The 27,590-nt window shown below is 44.0% G+C and overlaps 1 protein-coding gene across 5 annotated transcripts in view; it reads right to left on the bottom strand.

The window, feature by feature from the left end:
- The window catches only part of phf21aa (PHD finger protein 21Aa), a 208,208-nt gene that overhangs the window by 37,856 nt on the left and 142,762 nt on the right, over positions 1-27,590 (bottom strand). For all 5 annotated transcript variants that reach the window (XR_013548426.1, XM_078415093.1, XM_078415095.1 and 2 more), the window contains 5 exons: positions 22,700-22,954; positions 21,007-21,096; positions 19,388-19,675; positions 10,518-10,613; positions 240-291 (listed from right to left, as the gene is read on the bottom strand). Coding sequence is in view for 4 of the 5 variants with exons in the window: in XM_078415093.1 (XP_078271219.1) it covers positions 240-291; positions 10,518-10,613; positions 19,388-19,675; positions 21,007-21,096; positions 22,700-22,954 (781 nt within the window). In the remaining variant the exon portion in view is untranslated. The remainder of the gene's footprint in view (positions 1-239; positions 292-10,517; positions 10,614-19,387; positions 19,676-21,006; positions 21,097-22,699; positions 22,955-27,590) is intronic.

Genomic DNA, 27,590 nt, shown 5'->3' with positions numbered 1-27,590 from the left:
GGAGTTATCTATTTTAAATTAAATTCATGCCTCTATTATCACAACTTTTTTATCCAGACAGGGTAATTGGGTTCCATAATTGAAGGAAGTAGATATGATTCACTGTAACCTATCCTCAAATAAAAGGGCGCCAGTTTAATGGCGTATAATTATTTCTGTGACGGGCAGGTTCAGTTAAATGGTATGTACAAACAGAATTGCAAAAGACACAAAAGGAAAGCAGCCAAAAATATTCTTACCTTCAAGGTGATCATGTGTAACCAATCCCAGAGAAACCATGAAAGCTACTTTCTGTATAAAATGAAAAATACAATAATGCCCAATTAAAGTGTATCATTGCTAAATGTCTATTGCTTAATGTCTCTTTAAATTTCATTTGCTGCAGGCTCTGGAGAACAGCCAGAAAAGTTAAAAATATTGAGAAGTCCAACAAAAATGCATTTTATTTTGTATATGAATTCTAATTATGATCTCACTCATTTTGCCCAATTTTAACAAATAAATTTCTCACAGTAAAGATCAACTACACATTTATATTAATCTCCTTACTCTACATTCTCTTTTATCATATACTGTAACTCAAGGACAATGAAACAAGCACTGGTTCAGTTAGTATTTCATAATACATCACAGCATCCAAACTGGTCCCATAGTAAAACTGTTGGCAATTTTCCTGACTCCACCCTACACATTTCACTTGAAGAAACTGCTCCCTATATGTAGCGCAGGCCATTGAGAGCTGGCAACATCATCATAAATTTTCTCTGCACTCTTTCCAGCTTAATGGAAACTCTTCAATAGCAGCATGACCAAAATTCAGCGTGACATAAAACGCCAAGTGCAGCATCACGAAAGTCTTGTACAGCTGTAACATCCCAACCTCTATACTTAATTCACTGGCAGATGAGGGTCTGCATGCCGAAAGCCTTCTTCACCACCCTATCTGCCTGTGACACCACTTTCAGAGAAGTATGCCCCAGATCACACTGATCTGCAACACTCCCCAGGACCCTGCCAACACTGCGAAAGTCATGCCCTGATTTGACTTTCCAAAATGGAACATCTCATTCTTATCTGAATTAAACTCCATCAGCCATTCCTCCGCCAACTTGCCCAGCTAAGATCTTGCTGCAATTCTTGATAAACCTTCATTGTTTACAATACCACCTATTTTAGTGTCATCTGCAACCCTTCTGTTTCCTACCATTTTGCCAATTCTGTATCCAGTTAAATGCAGTGGGCAGGTGTTATAGACCTGCACGGGAAGGTAGACGCTCCCACCCCCACGAGTCTCGGGCCGATGAGGCTCATCAGCCTGGGAAGGCAGTAGGAGAGTGATCTAAAACCTCCACTGCCTTGTGGCCATATCCAGTCATGGAAAAGGCTCCAGGAGTAAACCTCAAGAAAATCCGGAGTCGGAGTCCCTGAGGCAGTTCGTTGTTGACTACAACCTCGTTCTGGCAGCTCCTGCGACGACGCTGGTGCCAAACTGTAATGGCTCTTCTGTTCCTTTGGATCGATCAGCGACGTGGAGAGGAGGGACGTGCTGCATGGGCAACAGCCTGTCCTTCATATGAGTGTAAGAAAATAACTGCAGATGCTGGTACAAATCGAAGGTATTTATTCACAAAATGCTGGAGTAACTCAGCAGGTCAGGCAGCATCTCAGGAGCGAAGGAATGAAGAAGGGTCTCGACCCGAAACGTCACCCATTCCTTCTCTCCTGAGATGCTGCCTGACCTGCTGAGTTACTCCAGCATTTTGTGAATATATGTCCTTCATATGACATCGCCCAGGCTTGCATCCGACCACACATCACTGCAAACCTACACCTACAACCTGGAGAGGACACTCCAGCTTTGCCTGCGGCGTTGACACAACACGGGGAGCAACAGTTACCATATAAGTCATCGCTAGATTGGCGTAAAGCGAGGCGCCAGGGTTTGCTCCCGACGGTGGGAGGGATTTTCGGATCTCACTGGACAGCTACCGCCCGCCTCAAGCTTGGCAGCCCCCAGCCAATAAGGTGCTGTTCCGCCACGGTCTGCTATCCTCACTGGGTGCACGGGGATTAGGAATCATCCGAACAGCAGATCGCAACCATCGCACCTGCCCACAAAAGAACACATCAAAAGAGACCAGCTCTAAAACTGGGAACTTGGAATGTCCGGGCAATGACCGGCCTCTCTGTAAACCCACAGGACATCAGTGATTCCAGGAAAACAGCTGTCATAAACAACGAGCTCAAGAGACTCAACGTAGACATAGCCACCCTTCAGGAAACAAGGCTGGCAGACTCGGGCACGCTGAAGGAGAAGGACTACACGTTCTACTGGCAGGGGAAAGACTCTGACGAACCCAGAGAGCACGGAGTAGGCTTCACAGTAAGGAACAGCCTGCTGAACACGGTGGAACCAGGCAGAAATTGCTCAGAACGACTCCTGACTCTCCGCTTCAACACCACCACAGGCCCAGTCACCCTTGTCAGCGTGTATGCCCCGACACTGTCCTCCACATCAGACACAAAGGACGAGTTCTACGAGAACCTTGCATCCATCACCAGCAGCATCCCCAGCAAGGAAGAACTTGTTCTTTTGGGCGACTTCAACGCCAGAGTGGGCGCAGACCACGAATTATGGTCTTCCTGCCCTGGGCAGTTTGGTGTGGGCAAAATGAATGAGACGGAGAGCGACTGCTCGAGCTGTGCACTTACCATGACATGTGCATCACCAACTTGTGCTTCCGGACAAAGCCCCAGCATAAGGTTTCCTGGAGACACCCACCCTCAAAGCATTGGCATCAACTGGATCTGATCCTAGTCAAACGTGCCGCCCTCAAGAACGTTCTCCACACACGCTCCTACCACAGTGCGGACTGCGACACAGACCACTCCTTGGTGTGTTGCAAGATCAGGCTGCAACCAAAGAGGTTCTACCGTACCAAGAAGCAGGGGAAACCCCGCACCGATGTCAGCAAGATGCCCCATCCAGACCTCGTGCAACAGTTTGCAGAGGCTTTTGAGAGAGAACTTGGCACCTCGCGTCCTGGAGACTCTGCAACAGAGAAGTGGGAAACTCTGCGGGACACCATGCACCGCACAGCCTTGGCTAGCTTTGGGAAGAAGATTTCAAAGACACACGACTGGTTTGAGGCCAAGTCGACCGGGATGACTCCCGTCATCGAAGCCAAGCGCACCACCCTAGCCGAGTACAAGCGGTCAGCCAACGAGAAGAACCTGCAGATTCTCAAGGCTGCCAGGAGCAAGGCTCAGCAGACTGCCAGGCATTGCGCCAATGAGTACTGGACACAGCTTAGTGAGGATATCCAGACGGGCGCCATAACAGGGAACATCAGGGGAATGTACGATGGCATTAAGAAGGCACTAGGACCAGTCCAGAGCAAGACAGCCCCCCTCATATCCTTTACTGGGGAAATAATTACAGACAAATGCCTGCAGATGGAGAGATGGGTGGAACACTACTCCGACCTCTACTCGAGAGAGAGAGAACACTGTGTCCCCCTCAGCCCTCGACGCCATCGAGTGCCTGCCGACCATGGACGAGTTAGATGGGGAGCCGATGGTACAAGAGCTCAGCAAGGCCATTGACAGCCTGGCCTCAGCAAGACCCCAGGCAGCGACGAGATTCCCCCTGACCTGATCAAGCACTGCAAGACTACCTTACTGCTTCCTCTGCATGAAGTCCTCTGCCAGTGCTGGCAAGAAGTAACTGTACCGCAGGATATGAGGGATGCCACGATCAGTACCCTCTACAAGAACACGGGCGAGAGAAGCGACTGCAACCACTACAGAGGCATCTCCCTCCTCAACATTGTCGGCAAGGTCTTTGCTCAGGTCATCTTGATCCGCCTGCAGAAGCTGGCAGAAGGTGTCTACCCAGAGTCACAGTGCGGTTTCCGAGCTGGAAGGTCAACAGTAGACATGGTCTTCTCCCTTCGCCAGCTCCAGGAGAAGTGCAGAGAACAGCGGATGCCCCTGTATATTGCTTCCATTGACCTCACCAAGGCATTTGACTTCGTCAGCAGAGATAGCCTATTCAAGGCTCTCCCAAAGATCGGCTGCCCACCAAAACTGCAGAGCATGATAGAATCCTTCCACATCAACACGAAGGGGACAGTGCGGTTCAATGGCAGTTTCTCAGAGCCCTTCGACATCCGCAGTGGCGTTAAACAAGACTGCGTCCTCACTTCCACACTCTTTGGGATTTTCTTCGCTCTGCTCCTGAAAAATCCCTACGGCACCGCAACAGAGGGGATCTACGTGTGTACTAGATCAGATGGCAGGCTCTTCAACCTTACCCTCCTCAGAGCCAAGACAAAAGTACGTGAAGATCTCATCGGAGACATGTTGTTCACCGATGACGCAACAGTTGTGTCCCACACCCAGCAGGAACTACAGTCACTGATGGACCGCTTCTATCAGGCCTGCAAGGACTTCGGGCTGACCATCAGCCTGAAGAAGACGAACGTCCTGGGACAGGATACAGAGGCACCGCTTGTCATCACCATCGACGACTACGAACTCAATGCCGTCCATCAGTTCACGTACCTCGGCTCCACCATCAGCAACAACCTCTCCTTGGACACAGAGATTGATAAGAGGATTGGGAAGGCAGCCACAACTCTTGCTCGCCTCACAACTCGAGTGTGGACCAACCCAAAGCCGACAGTGAAGACAAAGACAGCAGTCTACAATGTCTGTGTCAGCAGCACGCTGCTTTAAGGCAGTGAGACATGAACTACATATGCCAGACTGGAGAGAAGACTCAACACCTTCCACCTTAGAAGCATCCGCCGTATCCTGGGTATATCCTGGCAAGACAGAGTGTCCAACGCACAGATTCTGTCTTGCACTGGCCTTCCGAGTATGTACACTCTACTCAGGCAGCGCAGGCTGCGGTGTTGAACGCCTTCATATCTCTCTTGCAGACATCCTTGTAACGTAGGAACCTCTATGGAGAGCTAACATCTGGGAGGAGAACCATCGGCCGCCCCCAGCTACGTTACAAGGATGTCTGCAAGAGAGATTTGAAGGCGCTCAACATCGATGTGGAGTCCTGCTGGGTGTGGGAGAGCCTTGCAGCTGACCGTTCGAGTTGGAGAGGTACCCTGAACCAACATCTCAAAAATGGATAGAGAAACTGATGAACGCAGCGGCAGACAAACGGGCACGCAGAAAGGAGCGCAGCCACTTCAACAGACCAGAGACCACACATAAGTGTGACCTTTGCGACAGAAACTGTCACTCCTGCATTGGTCTTTTCTGCCCCAAGCGATGCTGCTCTAGCCGAGGTGTGGAGCAAGCAGCCAACTAGGATGCATCACCCATGGTCAGCCATGACCGAGGGGGGCCTAAGAAGATCCACTTAGCTAGCTCTACATGGATACCATGCGATCTAACCATCCTGAACAGCTTACCATGCACAATCTTATCAACAGCCTTGTTGAAGTCCACATAGACTATGTCTGCAGCCCTGCCTTCAACAACTTTCTTGGTTACCTCTTCAAATGTCTCAATTATTCTCAAATAGATCCACAGCATTAGCAGCCCTGCAGTCTTCCCGCACCTCATTGGTCGAAAGATGATTCCTATATCTCAGCCAGGACGTCAGCAATTTCTTCTCCAGCTTCCCACAGTGCCCTTAGATCTATCTGACCAGGCCCAAGAGATTTATCTACCTTCAGACATCTTAGGGCATTCAGCACCTTTTTGGCTGTAATACAGACTGTCCTCAATGTAGATCAAACACTATATTCAAGATATGGGCTTCAATAGCCACCACCCTCTGTGTGAAAAAGCTTCTCCTCAGGTTCCTGTTACATCTTTCAAGTCAAGTCAAGTCAAATTTATTTGTCACATACACATACACGATGTGCAGTGAAATGAAAGTGGCAGTGCCTGCGGATTGTGCACAAAAAAGAATTACAGTTACAGCATATAAATAAAGTTAATAAGTTACTATTAGTGTCGACAAAAATTTAGTCTCTGGGGTTATAAAAGTTGACAATCCTGATGGCCTGTGGGAAGAAGCTCCGTCTCATCCTCTCCGTTTTCGCAGCGTGACAGCGGAGGCGTTTGCCTGATCGTAGCATCTGGAACAGTCCGTTACTGGGGTGGCAGGGGTCCCTCATGATCTTGCTTGCTCTGGATCTACACCTCCTGATGTATAGGTCCTGCAGGGGGATGAGTGTAGTTCCCATGGTGCGTTCTGCCGAACGCACTACTCTCTGCAGGGCCATCCTGTCCTGGGCAGAGCTGTTCCCAAACCAGACTGTAATGTTGCCGGACAGGATGCTCTCTACAGCCCCAGAGTAAAAGCAATGAAGGATCCTCAGAGACACTCTGAATTTCCTCAATTGTCTAAGGTGGTAAAGGCGCTGCTTAGCCTTACCCACCAGTGCGGCAATGTGCGTTGCCCACGTCAGATCCTCTGTGATGCGGACTCCCAAGTATTTAAAACTGCTCACCCTATCCACAGTAGACCCATCTATCTCCAGTGGCGTGTACGTCCTTGGATGTTTAGCCCTTCTGAAGTCCACAATCAGCTCCTTTGTTTTAGTGACATTCACGAGGAGGCTATTGTCCTGACACCAGAGTGCCAGATCAGCCACCTCCTCCCGGTAGGCCTTCTCATCGTTGTTGGAGATCCGGCCCACCACCACAGTGTCATCAGCAAACTTGATGATGGAGTTTGAGCTGAACCTGGCCCCACAGTCATGTGTGTACAGGGAGTACAGTAGGGGGCTAAGGACGCAGCCCTGGGGGGATCCTATGTTCAGGGTGAGGGAGCTAGATGTGTGATCCCCCATCCTGACCACTTGGGGCCTGGCAGTGAGAAAGTCCAGGACCCAGGCACACAGAGGGGTGCTAAGCCCCAGTTCCAGCAGCTTCTCAACCAGTCTGCTGGGGACTATTGTGTTGAATGCTGAACTAAAGTCAATGAACAGCATCCTCACATAGCCCCCCTGGCTGTCCAGATGAGATAGAGCGGTGTGTAGAACCTGGGAGACCGCATCATCCGTGGACCTGTTCGGATGGTATGCGAACTGTAGTGGGTCCATGTTGCGAGGAAGGAGGGCGCAGATGTGCTTCTTGACTAGCCTCTCAAAGCATTTCATGAAAACCGAGGTGAGGGCCACCGGTCGGTAGTCATTTAAACACGCTGGAGAGGCATTCTTTGGCACCGGTACAATGATGGATCTTTTGAAGCATGCAGGGACCACGGACTTTGCCAAGGAGAGGTTGAATATTGTGGTGAGTACTGGAGCAAGCTGAGTAGCACTGAGTAGTACTCGCCCAGATATACCATCTGAGCCTCCAGCTTTCCTCGTGTTCACCCGCGACTGAGCCCACCTCACCTCATGCTCGGACACCGAGAATTTGTGCACATCCCCGGGGGTGGATCCCCCTCCAGCCTCGCTAGCCAGCGCCCCTTCGGTGCTGTTTTTAGACGGCGAGCTGGTGGTGTTACCCGTCTCAAACCGTGCATAAAAAGATTTCAGGTCATCAGCTAAGGAGGAGCCGGCACTTCCGGTTGAGGGGGTGCTGGACCTGTAGCTAGTTATAGTCCGTAGCCCCTGCCAAAGGCGCCTGGTGTCCTGCTGCTCCATCTGTGACTCCATCTTGTCCCGGTACCTCCTTTTTGCATCCTTCACTGCCCTTCGCAGTCGGTAGGACTCTCCCTTGTAGTGGTCCATGTTGCCGGATGCCAGGCCGGAGTTGTAAGCAGCGGTGCGAGCATTCAAGGCCACGCGAATAGACCTGTCCACCCAGGGTTTTTGGTTAGGGAAGATACTGACCCTTACCGTGGGGATGATGGTATCGGCTATTGTGGCAATGAAGTCCGTAACCGCTTCCGCAAACTCATTTACGTCTCTGGAACTTGCTTGGAACATGTTCCAGTCGACTTCGCTCAGTGCATCTTGCAGCATGGCCTCTGAATGGTCAGCCCACCGCTTTACATCCCTCGTCACTGTCGCTTCCCGTACTATCCGTTGTTTGTACTCCGGCAGCAGGAAAATGGCAGCGTGGTCAGATTTTCCAAAAGGAGGGAAAGAAATGGCCTTGTAGCCTTTCCTGAACGGCATGTAGCAGTGGTCCAAAGTTCTTTCCCCCCTGGTGACACACGTGATGTGTTGGTAGGAGTTGGGCATGACCTTTTTGAGATTTCCCCTATTGAAGTCTCCATCCACCAGCACAGCCGCATGAGGGTTCTTGTTTTGGTGTTGACACAACACATCGTGTAGGGTCGACAGTGCCACGTCGGTGTCCGCATGCGGTGGGATATAGACGGCTGTGATGATCACCGAGCTGAACTCCCGGGGTAGGTAGAATGGTCGGCATGAGATACTTAGATGTTCCAGGTCCGGCGAGCAGGAACGAGAAAGCGTCTTAATATTTCCAGGATTGCACCAGTTATTATTGGTCAAGAAGCAGACTCCTCCGCCCTTGGATTTCCCGGATTCTTCCGTTCTGTCCGCCCGGAAAACAGTGAAGGACTCGGATGGGCAGATCACCTGGTCAGGCACCAGCGGGGTCAGCCATGTTTCGGTCAGACAAAGGATGTCACAGTTCTTTATGTCCCTCTGGAATCTGATCCTTGCCCTCAGGTCATCCAGCTTGTTCTCCAGGGACTGGACGTTGGCCAGAAGTATGCTGGGCAGAGGTGGACGTAAGGCTTGGGTTCTCAGCCTGTTCCGAATCCCCCCTCGCTTCCCTCGGTGTTTTTTCCGACTTTCCCACTGACCTGCGTTCCCACTGCTGCTGCCGCGGTGCGCTCCTTTGATGATCTCTATCAGTATATCGGTGAGTAGTTTTCTGTTTAATAGTGCTCCAGTAGCGCTCGAGTTTAATTTTACGAACGTTTCCCGGTCGTACATTGGTTAATGCTAAGTGCTAGCACACGCTAGAGCACTTAGGGATAATTTTAAAGTAAACATACCAGTTTAAAACGCACAGTTCCCGCAGAGCTACCACGACGGCGACTGGACTGGACCGCGCCATTTCCCCTCTCATCTTAAACCTATAGCCTCCAGTTCAGTTCTTTAATTCCCCCGCCTGGAAAAATGACTGATCATTCACCCAATCAATGCCTTCCATGATTAAATTTCACAAGTTCCCAACGTAGTACTATGAACCACTTCATTACAATGCAATCAATAAAAAGTGAATAAAATTACACTTTGCTATTTGTGGGAGTTTTCTGTTTCCAGACTATCTACCTTATGTTACAGAATGTACATTCCAGAAGTATTTTATTGACTCTAAAGTAATTGGTATGTCGTGAGGTTTTGCCAGATGCAACAGAATACATTCTCTTTCCAATTAGCGAGAATAATCAATGTGACTGTTTAAAAATTAAGGACCATTGGTCATTTTGTCTTGAAAGCACAGCACAATTTTCCGAAGAGTGCTGATAACTGTTCTGCAACACTAAATACAATAAGCACAGGGAATTGGATGAAGATGGGAATCATCATTGGTGCTTGCAACTTGTATTTAATGCACAATAGCTAAAATTGAAGCTTCCCAATATAGATTCTTAAATAGTATTTTTCATTAGCGATTCCAAGGAGACAACACAGGAAAAATAATTTTGCTTCAGAATAACTTGCCTAATTCTTATTTAACTAATTCCTGAAAGGGAATTTCATTTCAAGTTCCATATTTTCTGAAGATGCAGGAGGCCATTAGGCCCATTAAACCTTCACCAGGTCACAGAGAAATTCCATTTCTCCTCCTCCAATTTTCTCTCTAACATAATCTTCCCACATTCTCATCCACCTATGCTAAGGGCAAATTACAGCAGCTGATTAGTTAATAAACCAGTAGGCCTTTGGGATATGCGAGGAAACTGCACCTGTTAGAGTTGACCTATGCAGTCAGAAGGAGAGCATGCAAACTCCAGAGACAGCACAGGTGGCTGGAGTTGTGAGGCAGCAGCTCAACAAGAGTCACTGTACTGCCAGTGCATTCTTAAGATTGACAGACTCTAATGAATGGTGAAGAGCCCACCACAAGCTATCTAACTTTCCAGTCCAGCTTTCTAACGTTTAATGCATTCCCACATCATCAAATAGTCAATATGGGGATATTTACAGGAAATATTTATATGATTGGACATAGTGTCAGAGATGTGCCAGTCACTGAATCACACTGCACAATGGACTGGTTGCAATTTGAAGATTTTTTAAAAAGTAGTTCTTGCAACTTTCCCCATTTCTTGACAGATTTACCTTTTGAAATGTATTTACAATTTCCTTGTTGAGTTTAGTTCCAAGTAGAACAAACCAGTACGAATATGTAAAACAAACCAGTACGAAAATAACAAACAAATATGTAAAACTGGATGTACAAGATTCATACGAAAAATTCCTAAACAATTGTAAAAATATTAAATGCCGCGAAGGAATTAAATAAGGTGACTTTGATGTGCTTTATATTTAAATGAAAAATTCAGTGACTGGTATATGCATCCATCAAGCATCATATTACAATACCTCTGGGTTCTCCTCTTTCTTGGGTTTAGGTGGAACTGGGGAGGAAGGACTGGCATCATTCCGCCTTTCTTCCCATTCAACCTGCAGTTTAATGGTCTGGCAAGACACAGAAATAAGAGTGAGCAGCTGATTATTGAAGAGACATATTACAAGAATTAATTACATGTATTAATGTGAAAAAATGAATTTTTGTTAAATGTTAGTTTAGACAAAATTCTTAATTTACCAAAAATTAAACCAAAATTGACTGAAGAGGGGTAAAGGGGGGAGCATCCGGCCCCATCCCCGAACTCTACCTCCGCTACATCGACGACTGCATTGGTGCTACCTCTTGTACCCATGCAGAACTCACTGACTTCATACACTTCACTTCCAATTTCCATCCTGCCCTTAAATATACCTGGACTATCTCTGACATCTCCCTCCCGTTTCTGGACCTCACCATCTCCATCACAGGAGACAGACTAGTGACGGACATTTACTATAAACCCACTGACTCTCACAGCTATCTGGACTACACTTCTTCCCACCCGGTTCCCTGCAAAAAGTCTATCCCCTACTCCCAATTCCTCCGTCTACGCCGCATCTGCGCCCGGGATGAGGTGTTTCACACTAGGGCGTCAGAGATGTCCTCATTCTTCAGGAAACGGGGCTTCCCCTCTTCCATTATAGATGAGGCTCTCACTAGGGTCTCTTCTACATCCCGCAGCTCTGCTCTTGCTCCCCCTTCCCCCACTCGCAACAAGGACAGAATCCCCCTCGTTCTCACCTTCCACCCCACCAGCCAGCGGATCCAACAAATCATCCGCCAACATTTCCATCACCTACAATGGGACCCCACCAATGGCCATATCTTCCCATCCCCTCCCCTCTCTGCGTTCCGCAGAGACCGTTCCCTCCGTAACTCCCTGGTTCACTCGTCCCTTCCTACCCAAACCACCCCATCCCCGGGCACTTTCCCCTGCAACCGCGCGAGATGCAACACCTGTCCTTTTACCTCTCCCCTCAACTCCATCCAAGGACCCAAACAGTCTTTCCAGGTGAGACAAAGGTTCACCTGCACCTCCTCCAACCTCATCTATTGCATCCGCTGCACTAGATGTCAACTTATTTACATCGGCGAAACCAAGCGCAGGCTCAGCGATCGCTTCGCTCAACACCTGCGCTCGGTCCGCATTGACCAAACTGATCTCCCGGTTGCCGAGCACTTCAACTCCCCCTCCCATTCCCAGTCTGACCTTTCTGTCATGGGCCTCCTCCAGTGCCATAGCGAGGCCCACCAGAAATTGGAGGAACAGCACCTCATATTTCGCCTGGGCAGCTTGCAGCCCAGTGGTATGAACATCAACTTCTCCAACTTTAGATAGTTCCTCTGTTCCTCTCTTCCCCTCCTCCTTCCCAGATCACCCTCTATCTTCCTGTCTCCACCTATACCCTGACATCAGTCTGAAGAAGGGTCTCGACCCGAAGCGTCACCCATTCCTTCTCTCCCGAGATGCCGCCTGACCTGCTGAGTTACTCCAGCATTTTGTGAATAAATACCTTTGAAGAGGGGTAAAATCACTCCTAATACTATCAGTCGATATTTGTTCCGAAAACACTAAAATATATAGCAACTCTGGATGAACATCTTGTCAGTGGTATCAATAACCATTACCCATTCATAGAGACAAACAGGTCCTTGGGCCCAACTTGTCTAGTCCAACCAAATCATCCAAGCTTGTTCCATTTGCCAGTGTTTGTCTATATCCTTCTAAACCTTTCCTATCCATGTACCTATCCAAATAACTTTTAAAAGTTGTTATTATACCTTCCTGAACTACCTCCTCTAGCATCTCCTCCCATATACCCGCCACCCTTTGTGTGGAAAAGCTTCACCTCAGGTTCCTATTAAAACTTTCTATCTCACTTTAATCTAGGCCCTTTCATACTTGATTCCCCTACCCTTGGAAAAAGACGGCATGGTGGCATAGTGGTAAAGCTACTGCCTGACAGCGCCAGAGACCCGGGTTTGGTCCTGACTACGGTGCTGTTTGTACGGAGTTTGTACATTCTCCCCGTAACCTGCGTGGGTTTTCTCCGAGATCTTCGGTTTCCTCCCTCACTTCAGAGACGTACAGGTTTGTAGGTTAATTGGCTTGGTATAAAATGTAAAAATTGCCCCTCGTGTGTATAGGGTAGTGTTAATGTGCGGGGATCGCTGGTCGGTGCAAACTCGGTGGGCTGAATGGCTTTTTTCCATGCTGTATCTCTAAACTAAACTAAGACTATGTGCATTCATCCTAACAATCCCCCTTGTGTTTTTATAAGATTCCCCCCCAGTCTCCAAGGAATAAAGTCCCAGCTTGCCCAACATCTCCCAACAGCCCAGGCCCATAGTATGGCACCATCTTTTTCTCAAATATTATCTATGAGTACGGACCTTGCTGCAAGTAATAATTTCACTGCTCCATTTTCAGTATACCCAATAATTAAACACTCTTGACTTGACTCTTGAACTATTCCTAATCAAATCGTGACTTTCCAAATGCATGTATATCTTAGAAACATAGAAAATAGGTGCAGGAGTAGGCAATTCGGCCCTTCGAGCCTGCACCGCCATTCAATGTGATCATGGCTGATCATCCAGCTCAGTGAACCCATACCTGCCTTCACTCCATACCCCCTGATCCCTTTAGCCATAAGGGCCACATCTAACTCCCTCTTAAATATAGCCAATGAACTGGCCTCAACTACCTTCTGTGGCAGAGAATTCCACAGACTCACCACTCTCTGTGTGAAGAAATGTTTTCTCATCTCGGTCCTAAAAGACTTCCCTCTTATCCTTAAGCTGTGACCCCTGGTTCTGGACTTCCCCAACATCGGGAACAATCTTCCCGCATCTAGCCTCTCCAACCCCTTAAGAATTTTATATGTTTCAATAAGATCCCCCCTCAGTCTTCTAAATTCCAGCGAGTCTAAGCCCAGTCTATCCAGTCTTTCTTCATATGAAAGTCCTGCCATCCCAGGGATCAATCTGGTGAACCTTCTCTGTACTCCCTCTAAGGCTAGAATGTCTTTCCTCAGATTAGGATACCAAAACTGTACACAATACTCCAGGTGCGGTCTCACCAAGGCCCTGTACAACTGCAGCAGAACCTCCCTGCTCCTATACTCAAATCCTCTTGCTATGAATGCTAACATACCATTCGCTTTTTTCACTGCCTGCTGCACCTGCACGCTTGCTTTCAATGACTGGTGCACCATGACACCCAGGTCACGTTGCATCTCCCCTTTTCCTAATTGGCCACCATTCAGGTAATACTCTGCTTTCCTGTTCTTGCCGCCAAAGTGGATAATCTCACATTTATCCACATTATATTGCATCTGCCATGCATTTGCCCACTCTCCTAATCTATCCAAGTCACTCTGCAGCCTCCTAGCATCCTCCTCGCAGCTAACACTGCCACCCAGCTTCGTGTCATCCGCAAACTTAGAGATGTTGCATTCAATTCCCTCGTCCAAATCATTTATATATATTGTAAATAACTGGGGTCCCAGCACTGAGCCTTGCGGTACCCCACTAGTCACTGCCTGCCATTCCGAAAAGGTCCCGTTTATTCCTACTCTTTGCTTCCTGTCCGCCAACCAATTCTCTATCCACCTCAACACTGGTTACCACTCAGAATTCCCTCTAGAAACCTGCCTACCATTGATGTTTAGCTCACTAGTCTATAGTTTTTCTCACTAGTTTATAGGTTTTTCTTTACATCCTTCTTAAATACGAGCACATTAGCCACCTTCAAGTCTTCCCACACCTAGCCAGGCCTGACAATGATTGATGTAACTCAGCCAAATCTCCTGCATTTTCATCTCTAGCTTCCCACACAGTCCTCAGATGTATCTAATCAGGCCCGGGAGATTTATCTACAGACTACATAGGATTTTAACATTTTAGCTACCATAATACATATTGTCCTCAAGACAGATAGATGCAAAATGCTGGAGTAACCGCAGAACAGGCAGCATCATTGAATGGGCGACGTTTCGGGTCGAGACCCTTCTTCAGACTGAGAGTCAGGGGAGAAGGAGACACAGAGATAAGGAACAGCACCTCGTATTTCGCTTGGACAACTTACACCCCAGCAGTATGAATATTGACGTCTCCAACTTCTGGGGTTCATTACTCTGTCTTGCCTTGCCCTTCACTCTAACAGGAAAATGAAAACCTTGAACTCTCGTCATCACACTTTTAAAACCTCCCATTTTCTGGACGTCCCTTTGCCATCCAACAACCTGTTCCAATCCACTTTTGCAAGTTCCCACCGAATACCATCAAAGTTGGCCAGGCCCCAATTTAACCTCTGGAGCAGCTCTGTTCTTTTCCATAACTATTTGATGACTAATAGGAGTGTAGTTGTTGGTCCCAAAGTGCTCACCCACTTTCACCTCAGTCACTTGTCCTGCCCGATTTCCTGAAAATAGGTCAAGCTTTGCTCTATCACTTGTTGGACCCTTTGTTTATTGCCTGAGAAATCTTTTTCTAAATACACTTAACAAATTCCAATCCATCTAAGTCCTTGGCACTTGCAATTGGCAATTATAGTCAATACTAGGAAGGTAAGATATTCTATTATGGCAACCCTATTATTCTTATGGTGATTCTTTTCATGAAACAATAAATCTCAGATTGAACTATTCATTCAGAGAATTCCAACAGAAATGGAGACATCTAATTTCCTTTGGTGCCTTAGTTTACAAGGCTCTGTTTCAGAATCTTCAAAACATTAACAATTATAGTGCAATCCTAATGTAACACCTCGTTATACAAAAATGAAAAAGGGGTTCCAAAATTAGGTAACTGTCAGATTCACTTATAACGTAGGCAGCTTATAAAATGGATGTTAACATTGAACCCCAACACCCAAGTAATGCCAAGTTTGCAGTGTACCTTAAAAACTTTGGGGAATTTAACACTGACAAAGAGTCATTAGTTTTTTATGAATGAAGCCAAGATGACAACTTGCATTAAGAGAAACAGATCTTTAGTGACTTTTACTGATATATCAGCTAAAGTTCGTTTTTGAAGGACGAAGGCTGAGAAACAAATGAGTTTATAAAATCACCACAGCACAAAATAAAATGTTACTTCATCGTAGTGTTTGGTAGTTTATTATTTCTTGTAAATAAATTATCAATGATGCTGCAATCATTCCTAATTGGCAGGATACATATCTCATTGTACCCACATTGAGTTTTGATTAAGAGTCAGTATTAGTTACGGAAACCATTATAAAAATGGGCAAATTTTCCAGTGTTGCTTTTCAATTTTAATTTACAGACTTTATTTGATTCTTGGGATGAGGGGCTGTACAAGTGAAGTGAGGATGTGAATCAACCTATAAACACTGCAAGTTTGGAAGATTTGCAGACAATCTCATTGAGACAGACCAGATTCTGAAAGGGATCGATAGAGTACACACCAAGACTGTTCCTGCAAGCGAAGATTCTAGCATCTATGGATACAGTCCTGAAATTAAATGTCAGCCATTTAATAGTCATGCAAGGGGAAGCTTCTTTACTCAAAAGGTTTCAAATATTTGGAATTCTCTGCCTCAGGATGCTCAGTATTAAGTGTATTCAAGCATGAAATCAATATTTGGAGGCACCCAGAGGACATGAGATTTTGCAAACATGAGGTACAGGATCAACTTTGATTTTATTTAATTGCAGATCAGACTCAAGGAACTATAAAGCATAATCCTTCTTATTTTTTTAGAGTGATTTGCTTCTCATCTGAAAGCCTAATTTAACCTGACTAAACATAGTAATATTTTCATGAACCAGCAGTTCTTTTCTAAATTCAACGTTTTCTGTATGTGACTTTTAGTTCAAGCTGTCACAGAGCAATAGGCACAATCAGTTTATCAGAGGTAGTTAGACATTGTTAGTATTAATTTATAGTTTTATAAACGAGGGACAATATTATTGAATTACAGTCATAGAGATATAGAGCAAGGAAACTTTCCCTCTTCGGCCCACTAAGTTCATGCTGGCCATCAACCACCCTTTTTCACAAATTTCATTTTATTCTCCCCCACATTCCTATCAATTGCCCCTAGATTCCACCAGTCATCCACAAATCAAGGGGCAATTTACAGCAGCAAATTAACCCAATAATCCATACATCTACGGGATGTAGGAGGATACTGAAACACCCTGAGAGAACCATGTGGGTGCAGGGAGAATGTGCAAACTCCACTCAGACAGCATCAAGATGGGAATGACTCTCAGTCAGTAGAGTTGTGTGGCAGCTGTGCCAGTGTATTGTCCTTGTAATATTCTGAGGGAGATTGACAGGATGAATGCTGAGGATGTTTCTGCTAGTGATGTTTTCTAGAACTAGAGGGCTATAAGGAAGTCACGAATTCAAGATGAAAATGAAGGGTAATTTCTCTTCCTATAGGGTTATGAATCTGGAGTTTTTTTCCCCTGGAGAAGTCATGGAATACAGTCAAGGTGAAGATTGCTAGATACTTGAACTATAAAGGGAGTCAAGGGAGATGATATCAAAGTGTTTTTTAGGCCAAAACTGTTACAATCAAGATCTTGAGGGAGCTGACTTGAGAAGCCCTTGACTTGACTTACTACAACTCATGTTTCTTATGTTCTCAATATTCGTCATTAGAAAAATATAGTTGTTTTATAGCCAATGTGGGTGAACTCGTTTGAGTGTGAAAAAATATAGGGGTGCATATGTCCAGTTTGGCTGCAAATGTTATTAAATGCAGTACCCACTGCATGACAAGCACAATATATCGTGGCTTTGGTATATATATAAATAGTGCTTTATCCCACAGGTATACCGAAGAATCCAAATTCTGGAAGGGAACTCGTGTCAGTTTCCTAGACATGCAGATTAACAACCCCCCTAGAAGATGATCTGCCCATTTTAAATGGGAGATATTATGAAGGGGGAAGGAGCAAGAGAACTTAATTTATAAAAGCACAGATATGTAACTAATAACGGAAAATCCAATTAAATTTAATAAACCTACCATAGAGTGATCCAGTGTGGAAACTGGCCCTTCAGCACAACTTGCCCACACCGGCCAACATGTCCCAGCTACACTAATCCCACCTGCCGCGTTTGGTCCATATCCTTTCAAACCTGTTCTATCCATGTACTTGTCTAACTCTTTCTCAAATGTTAGGATAGCCCCTGTCTCAACTACCTCCTCTGGCAGCTTGTTCCATACACCCACCATACTTTATGTGAAAACGTTACCCCTCAGATTCCTATTAAATCTTTTCACCTTCACCTTAAACCTATGCCCTCTGGTCCTCGATTTACCTACTCTGGCAAGAGACTCTGTGCATCTACTCGATCTATTCCTCTCATGACCTTATACACCTCTACAAGATCACCCCTCATCCTCCCACGCTACAAAGAATGCAGTCCCAGCCTATTCAACCTCTCCCTATAGCTTAGACCCTCTAGCCCTGGCAGCATCCTTGTAAATCTTCTCTGTACCCTTTCCAGCTTGACAACATCTTTTCTATAACATGGTGCCCAGAACTGAACACAATACTCTAAATGCAGCCTCACCAACATCTTGTACAACTGCAACATGACCTCCCAACTTCTATACTCAATACTCTGACTGATGAAAGCCAATGTGACAAACGCCTTTTTGACCACCCTATCTACCTGCGACTCCATCTTCAAGGAACCATGCACCTGTACTCCTAGATCCTTCTGCTCTACAACACTCCCCAGAGCCCTACCATTCACTGTGTAGGTCCTGCCCAGATTAGACATCCCAAACTGCAACACCGAACATTTCTCTGTATTAAATTCCATCAACCATTCCTCAGCCCACCTGGCCAATTGATCAAGATCCTGCTGCAATTTTTTCACAACCATCTTCACTATCTGCAAACCGCACACTTTTGTAACATCTGCAAACTTGCTAATCTTGCTGTGTATGTTCTCATCCAAATCATTGATATAGATAACAAACAGTAACGGGCCCAACGTCAAGCCCCGAGGCACACTACTAGTCACAGGCCTCCAGTCTGAAAACCTTTCACCATCACCTTCTGCTTCCTTCCATGAAGCCAATTTTCTATCCATTCAGCTATCTCGCCTTGAATGCCATGCGATCTAACCTTACAGAGCAGCATACCATGCGGAACCTTGTTGAACCTATCAAATCAGTGACATGAGAATCAGGTCTCCTAAATGTACCGTAGTCAAGAGCCATAACACTACTTCCTAGAAATGACCCACATTAATTGACAGAGTCCTTTATCACGCCTCCCATCAACATACCACAAAACACAATGCAGAAAGAATCATTCTGAACAAGTCGTCAAACATTTCAGTCTATTACATTTCCAAGAGCTTTAAATGTAAACGTTTTTATCACAAGGTCAGAGACAACCCATTGTCACATTAAATCAACACAACTCCTTTACTGCTGGGCAACATGCAGTCAGCAGCATAAATTCTAGCCTGATGGCCACACATTGCATTCTTACAGTATTTATACTAACCTGAACAAAGCATCTATTGTTTTTGCTATTCATAGAGCAATATACAAAGAGTGCTATTTATTTACCAGACCTGCATATACAGAAAAACTATTTTTGAATGATGCTGTCATTTAGCTGTAATTGCCAAAATAATATTCTAACTTTTCGAGCATGGGAGCTTATACCAAAAATCATTCGGCTTGCCAAGATTCTAATCCGTCCGAATTAATGATATTTTTCAATTGTTTTTATTTTCTAACTTCAAGTACCACAGATGGAAATACATAAAATACACAGGTTTTACCCCAGCTATTAATCTGCCCCTGCTTCAAAACCCCCCAAAATATTTATACCTTGTTCTCCAGATTTGTTTTGCTGAGTTTCAGCTGTTGAGGACTAGCCACCTTAGGACCAGAGGTAGCAATCACAATGCCCGTTAACTGCGCAGTTGGTAGCGTCTTGGTGACGGCAGTTGGTTGTCCATTCACAATTCTGGTCTGATGTATGGAATTTGCAGTTGATGGCTGAGTGGTGGGTGTAAATTTTGTCAGCATCACTGGTCTCTGGATAAGTTGCGAAGTAGTAAATACCGGTGCAGGTGCAATCGGAATGCTATTTGGCATCACTGGCTTCGGACGAACCTAAGAAATCACCAATATCTTAACATATTACATTATAAAAGGCTCCTGCTGCAAAATCGTATTGTTTTTTGAAGAAGCTAACAAACCAATAACCTGACTACATGGCTGGTTATATTTCTGTGCCTTGCTAAATGGTAACACTTCAGGAGTGATGCAATTCAGAGTGCGAGCAGGCTATCTAAACTTTAGGTGCAGTAACACAGTTAAGGCATATGCTGGTCACCTCTTATTATCACAATTACAATTTGTACACGTTTCAAGGGATCATGATTGCAAAAAAATGGATGATTTTTTTTCCTCTTCTCACAGCTAGGAGTTGAAATGAATTATAACATTCTTACAGTAATCCCAGATAAATTCAGCTGGTGCTGTAAATTGAATCAAAATGCTCTCAGTTTACATAGCTTGGATTGGCCTAATGAAATGCATTTACAAACTGACCGTGTGAAGCTAAATAGATCTGCTTCAAGGAACTGTTGAAGAAATTTACTGGTAAAGTTTGTTTACAACTGAAAAATAAGACCAACACTCATCCAGGCCTCCAAGAAATTAAACATTACAGAAAATGATATTCTTATGTGTGGTATTTCCACACAATATATTCTTCATTATGAACTGTAAACCTAATAACAAGTTTGAATAACTATGATAGGTATCATAGATTTTAATTTCCCATTGCCTTCTCCTTAGATTTCATCATTTCCGAGCCCTCTCTTGGAGAGGCTGATTCATGCAAATTGAGATTTCACACATGCCAGAAGCCTCTCCCTTGGGAGACTTGCGCCCCAGTGAAGATCAGAACTTTTGAGCATTGCTGTTGAGTGCAGCCTTATCTGTGTAACACGCTATCAAGGTTCAGTGAATAAGCATCATGAATGGAAACCCAAATTGATTGCCCTTCCTATCTGCTTTCATAACACTGTATATTTCATCAATACCAACTGTATTATAAATCCGTAATAAGAGGTGGATAAAAATGATATAATATTCCAGAATTAAACTGCATAATACAGTTTATTGCTTATTTCAGTGCTCAATAATTCTCAAAAGAACAGTGTCTTTAGTTATTTCTTTTCATTTATATGTATTTAAAGACCATCTAATACAAGGAAAGAGGGATTTTGTGTTGGCAACCACTTAGAATTTTAATTTCCCGTTTCACTCTCTTAAGATGATTCATTACTTGGTACGGACTTTCTGGTGTAAATTGAACAGGGACATGAAACATCTTATGCAGTATTTGACTATAAAGGGGTGTGTTTATTTAATGATTCAGGCAAATTTTGCATCCATGTTTTGATTACAAAGCAACAATTATTATTTGTATTTACCTGTGGTAAAAGGGTTGGGCGTTGTGTCAGTCGGGGTGGTGGAATGAACTGGGGAACCTTGATTGGTGGAGAGTTTGTTGTCTGTACCTGCTGGTTTGGACAGAATTATTTCTTATTACTTGCACAGAAAATTATCACATTTACAATTAAACACTGAATTCACTTTAGCTGGTTATGCTTGGAACCAAGATTTGAGAAGATTAACAGTTTTCAGAATATTTATGGGTAATTTTAAATAAAAAGGGCCTCTATAGTAAGAGAGATGAAATGTATAACACCAGCAAATTACAGAAATTAAGATTTCCAGAAATCTCAATAAATAAATAAAACTTCACATTTCAATAATACAATTATGGCCTCAGTCAGAGTCAAAACCCCTAATTAGAGAAGGGAACATATAAACTGGACTGGCATGACAATACAGAACTTGGGCGGCATTGTGGTGTAATGTGGGCGGCATAATGGTGCAGCGGTAGAGTTGCTGTCATACATCGCCAGAGACCCGGGTCCCTAATAGTCAATCCTGACTACGTGCTGTCTGTACAGTTTGTACGTTCTCCCAGTGACCCCGTGGGTTTCTCTGGGTTTCCCAAACTCCCAAAAACGTACAGATTGTAGGTTAATTAGGCTTCAGTAAAATTGTAAATTGTCCCTAGTGTATAGGATAGTGCTGGTGTACGGGGTTGATCCTTGATCTTTGCGGACTTGGTGAACCGAAGGGCCTGTTTCCGCACTGTATCTCTAAAGTCTAAACTGATGCTACATAATTAAAATAGCTATTTTTAATACGATTTAAACCAGGGATCCATCTGGCCTCTCAGATGGGTGTACATCCAAGGGAGTTCTCATTCCAACCTGATCAATACATGTTCCTCAACTAACACATTAATACATCAGTAAATCACACTGGTATTATTACTCTATTGTTTGCTGAGATGAAATTGGATGCCACATTTCATACACAACATGTGACTGCACTTGAGTGAAAAACAAACTGCTGGAGGAAGTCAGCTGGTCAGGGAACATCTGTGGAGTGAAATAGACAGATAACACTTCTCGAGTCTAGACCCTTCCTCCACAGATGCTGTTTGACCTTCTGAGTTCCTGCAGCAGTTTGTGGAGAATGGAACAGTCTCCACGTGACTACACTTAATGGTTATATAGCACTGAAAAATTAATGATTTGTCAGAGGTGCTTTGTAAATGTAAATCCTCTCATTCATAATAAGTCCTTTAATGCAATAAAGGACATAAAGCAGTATTAAGGCACCAGCTGGAATAGCCATGTCTAATTCTGCAAATCACGCTTTAGGAGATTAACTACGATAGATGCATGATAACACACTGCAACTAAGTGGATAGACTAGAGAAACTAGGTTTATTCTCCTTAAAGCAGAGACTCCCTAGAATAAATTCGATTGAGATGTGTAAAATCTTGAAGAATTTAAGATATAGTTACTAACGTCTTGAATAGCAAATGTATTCCACACATTTAAGGAGAATGGCAGAGAACCAAAGATGAGGAGACCATCATTGCCACTGAGTCCAAAATGCCGGAAGGGTATTTTTGTGAAAAGATGTTCTCTCATTCAAACACATTTATAATGAACTCACAAAAAAATGAAAGGTTTGTGGGTTGTGAATTGTAACAAAGACCTTTAAAGAAAAAAAAAGCACTCCAAAGTTTTTCTTACCAACTGTACAGTTGATTTTGGCATTATTCGCACAGCATCGGCCCCCAGAGTTGTCAGTTTGTTGGTAATCTGTAGGTTGATGGGTGTGTTTTGAGAGTCTGCATTAACCACTGATTTCTGAGGGTTGCTTAGAGCTGTTACCATGGCAATGGTGGGTCTTGGTGAAACGACCGAGGCAGGCATTGTATGTGTTGTTTTCAATAGAGTAAGTGGAATCGCCCTTGTGGTAACTATTAAAGGTTCATTTATTGTCTTCTGAGAATTGAAAAAAAAGTACACAGAAATTAGCCTTTTGAATAATGAAACAATGGATATGAATATTTCTGCACAAATGTTCACAACTTGCAGTTTTAAAACAATATTTCTATTTTGAACAAACACAAAGAGTATGCAATATAAAATTATTATTACAATGCAACCAAAAGGAGAGGTCAAAGGACACATAAGCATATACAACTTCAGTGTATTTTCTTCAATAGCTATTATAAACATTACGATTCAATACCCCAAAAAAGTTAATGGGAATGTTTCAGCTACTAATTCTACTGAAAGATCATGAACCTGAAACACTCTATTTTTTAGCAGTACATTCCATCTAAGTTGGGAGACACAAGAGATTGCAGATACTGGAATCTTGAGCAAAAACAAAGTGCTGGGGGACCTCAGCAGGTCAGACACCATCTGTGGAGGGAAATAGACAGGTGACATTTCAGGTTGGGACCTTTCCTCAGATTCAAGAAGTCTGCTCCTACAGCACTTTGTTTCTGTAATGTTACCTGACTTGCAAAGTACTTCCATTAACTCTGTTATAATTTCATATTTCTACCATCAGCAGTATTTGAAATTCTTACACTCATTTTGACCGAAGTTTTGTCAAGCAAAGCCCACATACTGCACTCAACGTTTTTACCTGATTTGTCTCATGTGCATCCCTAAAGAACTTGTCGACTGAGTGTGCCCTACACCTAATCAGCAAGGCACTGAGTGACACCGTGGCTTCACAGAACATAATCAGATCACAGGGGCAGGCCAAAACTAGTCCCATTTTACAAAACCACTGAGAATAGCTTTGACCAAGGGCAAAATGATACACTTTGCTTTACTATCTGCAAAGCTGTCAGGGTTTCTCAATGTTTCCAAATATTCCTGACATTTAAATATTAAAAAATATTAGAAATTAAAAACAATTAAAAAGGCATTAGTTATTTGACCAGTTAAATATCAAGTGAAAACAAAACACAAACAATTGAAATGTTCTTGCAAATGAAAATTTAAGAAAAAAATAACTTACCTTATTCTTACTTTGTATCCTCACCACAAACTGGCCAATGAGAATTTACGGGTTTGTGGATTCTGTGCCAAGTCAATCCTGGCACAGAATCCGAGAGCAGAATTCCCAGGATAATTGTTAGAATCTTCCAGCCCCTGGTCTACTGCTGGAGTATGTGCATGGCCACAAAATCACCCGTGGAGCTTAGCAAGCATTTGTGCAACAGTCTCAAACTTGCTGCGTTACAAGGCAAACTGCCAGCATTTTTTAGCATGTTACGGCAATACCCAATTATTAATGTATATGAACAAAACATTTCACAAGTTCTTTTGAAACGTTTCCTTCAGTGACCACAAAAGCATCTGCTAGTATATTCAGCCCATATTTCCAGAAGGACAGTCAGTTGTTTTGATATCTAATTACAGTAACCTAGACAGAAAGATGAACTGAAACATGGCCTAGGGATTCAGACAGTCATAAGGTCTGCAGTTCAAGTCTGCTGGTGATGAACAGAGAACAATGCATCTTAAATGAAACAATCACCTACCTATACACTAAATATTGTAACAACAAAGTTAAATCCACAGCATGTACATGATTTGCCTTGGAAGAACTTCACACATCACAACTTATTAACCAGGATAAATAATCACACAAAGTATTTAGGAAATCCTTGATTTTTTTTCATTTTTACTTTTTTAGAAGTTGAAATATATAAAATCTGAACTGTAACAGAGCACGACTATAAATTCATACCAAAGCACATTTCTTTTCCAGTATTATGTACATGCAAATCAGTTATTTTCAGATAGAACACAATTATGATTATTGCTGGGTCAAATCACACCACTGATCATTAATGTTATTGCTGACTCTGCATCGAATATCATTTAGAATTAGAATTGGTTCTGAACTGTGCCATGTAATTGGGCTGTTTTGAAACCACATTTTAATAGCCAAATCTGCGAAGAGGGACCAGCCAGGGCTGGTTATCCAACTCACACAGGTTCCCTTACAAAGGGCCATAGAGAGTTACAGCATGGAAACAGACCCTTCAACTTGCCAAATCTGTGCCAACCATCAACCAGCCATTCACACTAGCACATCATGTTTTATTATCTCCATATTCTCATCAACTTCTCTCAAATGAGGAGGATAGTAAAAGCTTCTTTAGGTATGTGAAGAAGAAAAAAATAGTTAAGGCAAATGTGGGTCCCTTGAAGACAGAAGCAGGGGAATTTATTATGGGGAACAAGGAAATGGCAGACGAGTTGAACCGGTACTTTGGATCTGTCTTCACTAAGGAAGATACAAACAATCTCCCAGATGTTCTAGTGGCCAGAGATCCTCGGGTGAAGGAGGAACTGAAGGAAATTCACATTAGGCAGGAAATGGTGTTGGGTAGACTGATGGGACTGAAGGCAGATAAATCCCCAAGGGCCTGATGGTCTGCATCCCAGGGTACTTAAGGAGGTGGCTCTAGAAATCATGGACACATTGGTGATCATTTTCCAATGTTCTATAGATTCAGGATCAGTTCCTGGGGATTGGAAGGTTGCTAATGTTATCCCACTTTTTAAGAAAGGAGGGAGAAAACAGGAAATTATAGACCAATTAGTCTGACATCAGTGGTGGGGAAGATGCTGGAGTCAATTATAAAAGACTAAATTGCAAAGCATTTCGATAGCAGTAACAGGATCATTCCGAGTCAGTATGGATTTACGAAGGGGAAATCATGCTTGACTAATCTTCTGGAATATTTTGAGGATGTAACTAGAAAAATGGACAGGGGAGAGCCAGTGGATGTAGTGTACCTTGACTTTCAGAAAGCCTTCGACAAGGTCCCACATAGGAGATTAGTGGGCAAAATTATAGCACATGGTTTTGGGGGTAGGGTACTGACATGGATAGAAAATTGGTTGGTAGACAGAAAGCAAAGAGTGGGGATAAATGGGTCCCTTTCAGAATGGCAGGCAGTGACTAGTGGGATACCGCAAGGCTCGGTGCTGGGACCGCAGCTATTTACAATATATGTTAATGACTTGGATAAAGGGATTAAAAGTACCATTAGCAAATTTGCAGATGACACAAAGCTGGGTGGCACTGTGAGGAACATGCTATGCGGTTGCAGGGTGACTTGGACAGGTTGTGTGAGTGGGCGGATGCATGGCAGATGCAGTTTAATGTGGATAAGTGTGAGGTTATCCACTTTGGTGGTACGAATAGGAAGGCAAATTATTATCTGAATGGTGTCAAGTTAGGAAAAGGTAACGTACAACGAGATCTGGGTGTCCTAGGGCATCATTCACCAAAAGGAAGCATGCAGGTACAGCAGGAATGGAATGTTGGCCTTCATAACAAGAGGAGTTGAGTATAGGCGCAAAGAGGTCCTTCTGCAGTTGTACAGGGCCCGAGTGAGACCGCAGCTGGAGTACTGTGTGCAGTTTTGGTCTCCAAATTAGAGGAAGGATATTCTTGCTATTGAGGGCTTGCAGCGTAGGTTCACTAGGTTAATTCCCGGAATGGCGGGACTGTCGTATATTGGAAGACTGGAGCGACTAGGCTTGTATATACTATCCTTAGGATGAGAGGGGATCTTATTGAAACATATAAGATTATTGAGGGGTTGGACACGTTAGAGGCAGGAAACATGTTCCCAGTGTTGGGTGAATCCAGAACCAGGGGCCACAGTTTAAGAAAAAGGGGTAGGCCATTTAGAACGGAGACGAGGAAAAACGTTTTCAGTCAGAGAGTTGTAAATCTGTGGAATTCTCTGCCTCAGAAGGCAGTGGAGGCCAATTCTCTGAATGCTTTCAAGAGAGAGCAAGATAGAGCTCTTAAGAATTGCGGAGTCAGGGAGTATGGGGAGAAGGCAGGAACGGGGTAATGATTGAGAATGACCAGCGACGATCACATTGAATGGTGGTATTGGCTCGAAGGGACGAATGGCCTACTCCTGCACATATCGTCTATTGTCTAATGTTATCACTCACATACACACAAGGAGAAATTTACAGGAGTCAATTAATCCATCAGCTTGAATGCCTTTGCAATGTGGGACAACAATCCATGTGGTGGCACGGAAAACGAGCAAACTTCACTCAGACAGCACCAAAGATCAGGATTGAACCCCAGTATCTGGTGCTGTGAGGCAGAGGCTCTACTAGCTGCACCACCAAGCTTTTTATCAGAACCCAAGCCCAGACCTCCCAACATTTGATTTTACAAATTCATAATTTTGATGTCCAAAACTCAGAATTTTACAACAGAATTCATATGGCGCGTAATGTTACTTTTCAGCAACAAAAAAAAAGGTATGCACACCAAATGCGCATACGCATTGCGCTAAATTCATGTGTGAAAAACGACCATTATTTCCAACAGTCTGTAGTTCTTGGACTACATGTACAATGTCAGGTACATGTACAAAGAAGGGTTTCGACCCGAAACGTCACCCATTCCTTCTCTCCTGAGATGCTGCCTGACCTGCTGAGTTACTCAAGCATTTTGTGAAATAAATACCTTCGATTTGTACCAGCATCTGCAGTTATTTTCTTACACAGGCCTATCATGAGTATATTCTGCTATTTATAGAAAGGTTATTGAACAGAGATACTTTTT

This window comes from Rhinoraja longicauda, chromosome 18 (genome assembly GCF_053455715.1).
Source record: "Rhinoraja longicauda isolate Sanriku21f chromosome 18, sRhiLon1.1, whole genome shotgun sequence".
Lineage (NCBI taxonomy): Eukaryota > Metazoa > Chordata > Chondrichthyes > Rajiformes > Arhynchobatidae > Rhinoraja > Rhinoraja longicauda.
The sequence above is the reverse complement of the archived record's forward strand: the minus strand, read 5'-3'. Positions and strand labels throughout refer to the sequence as shown.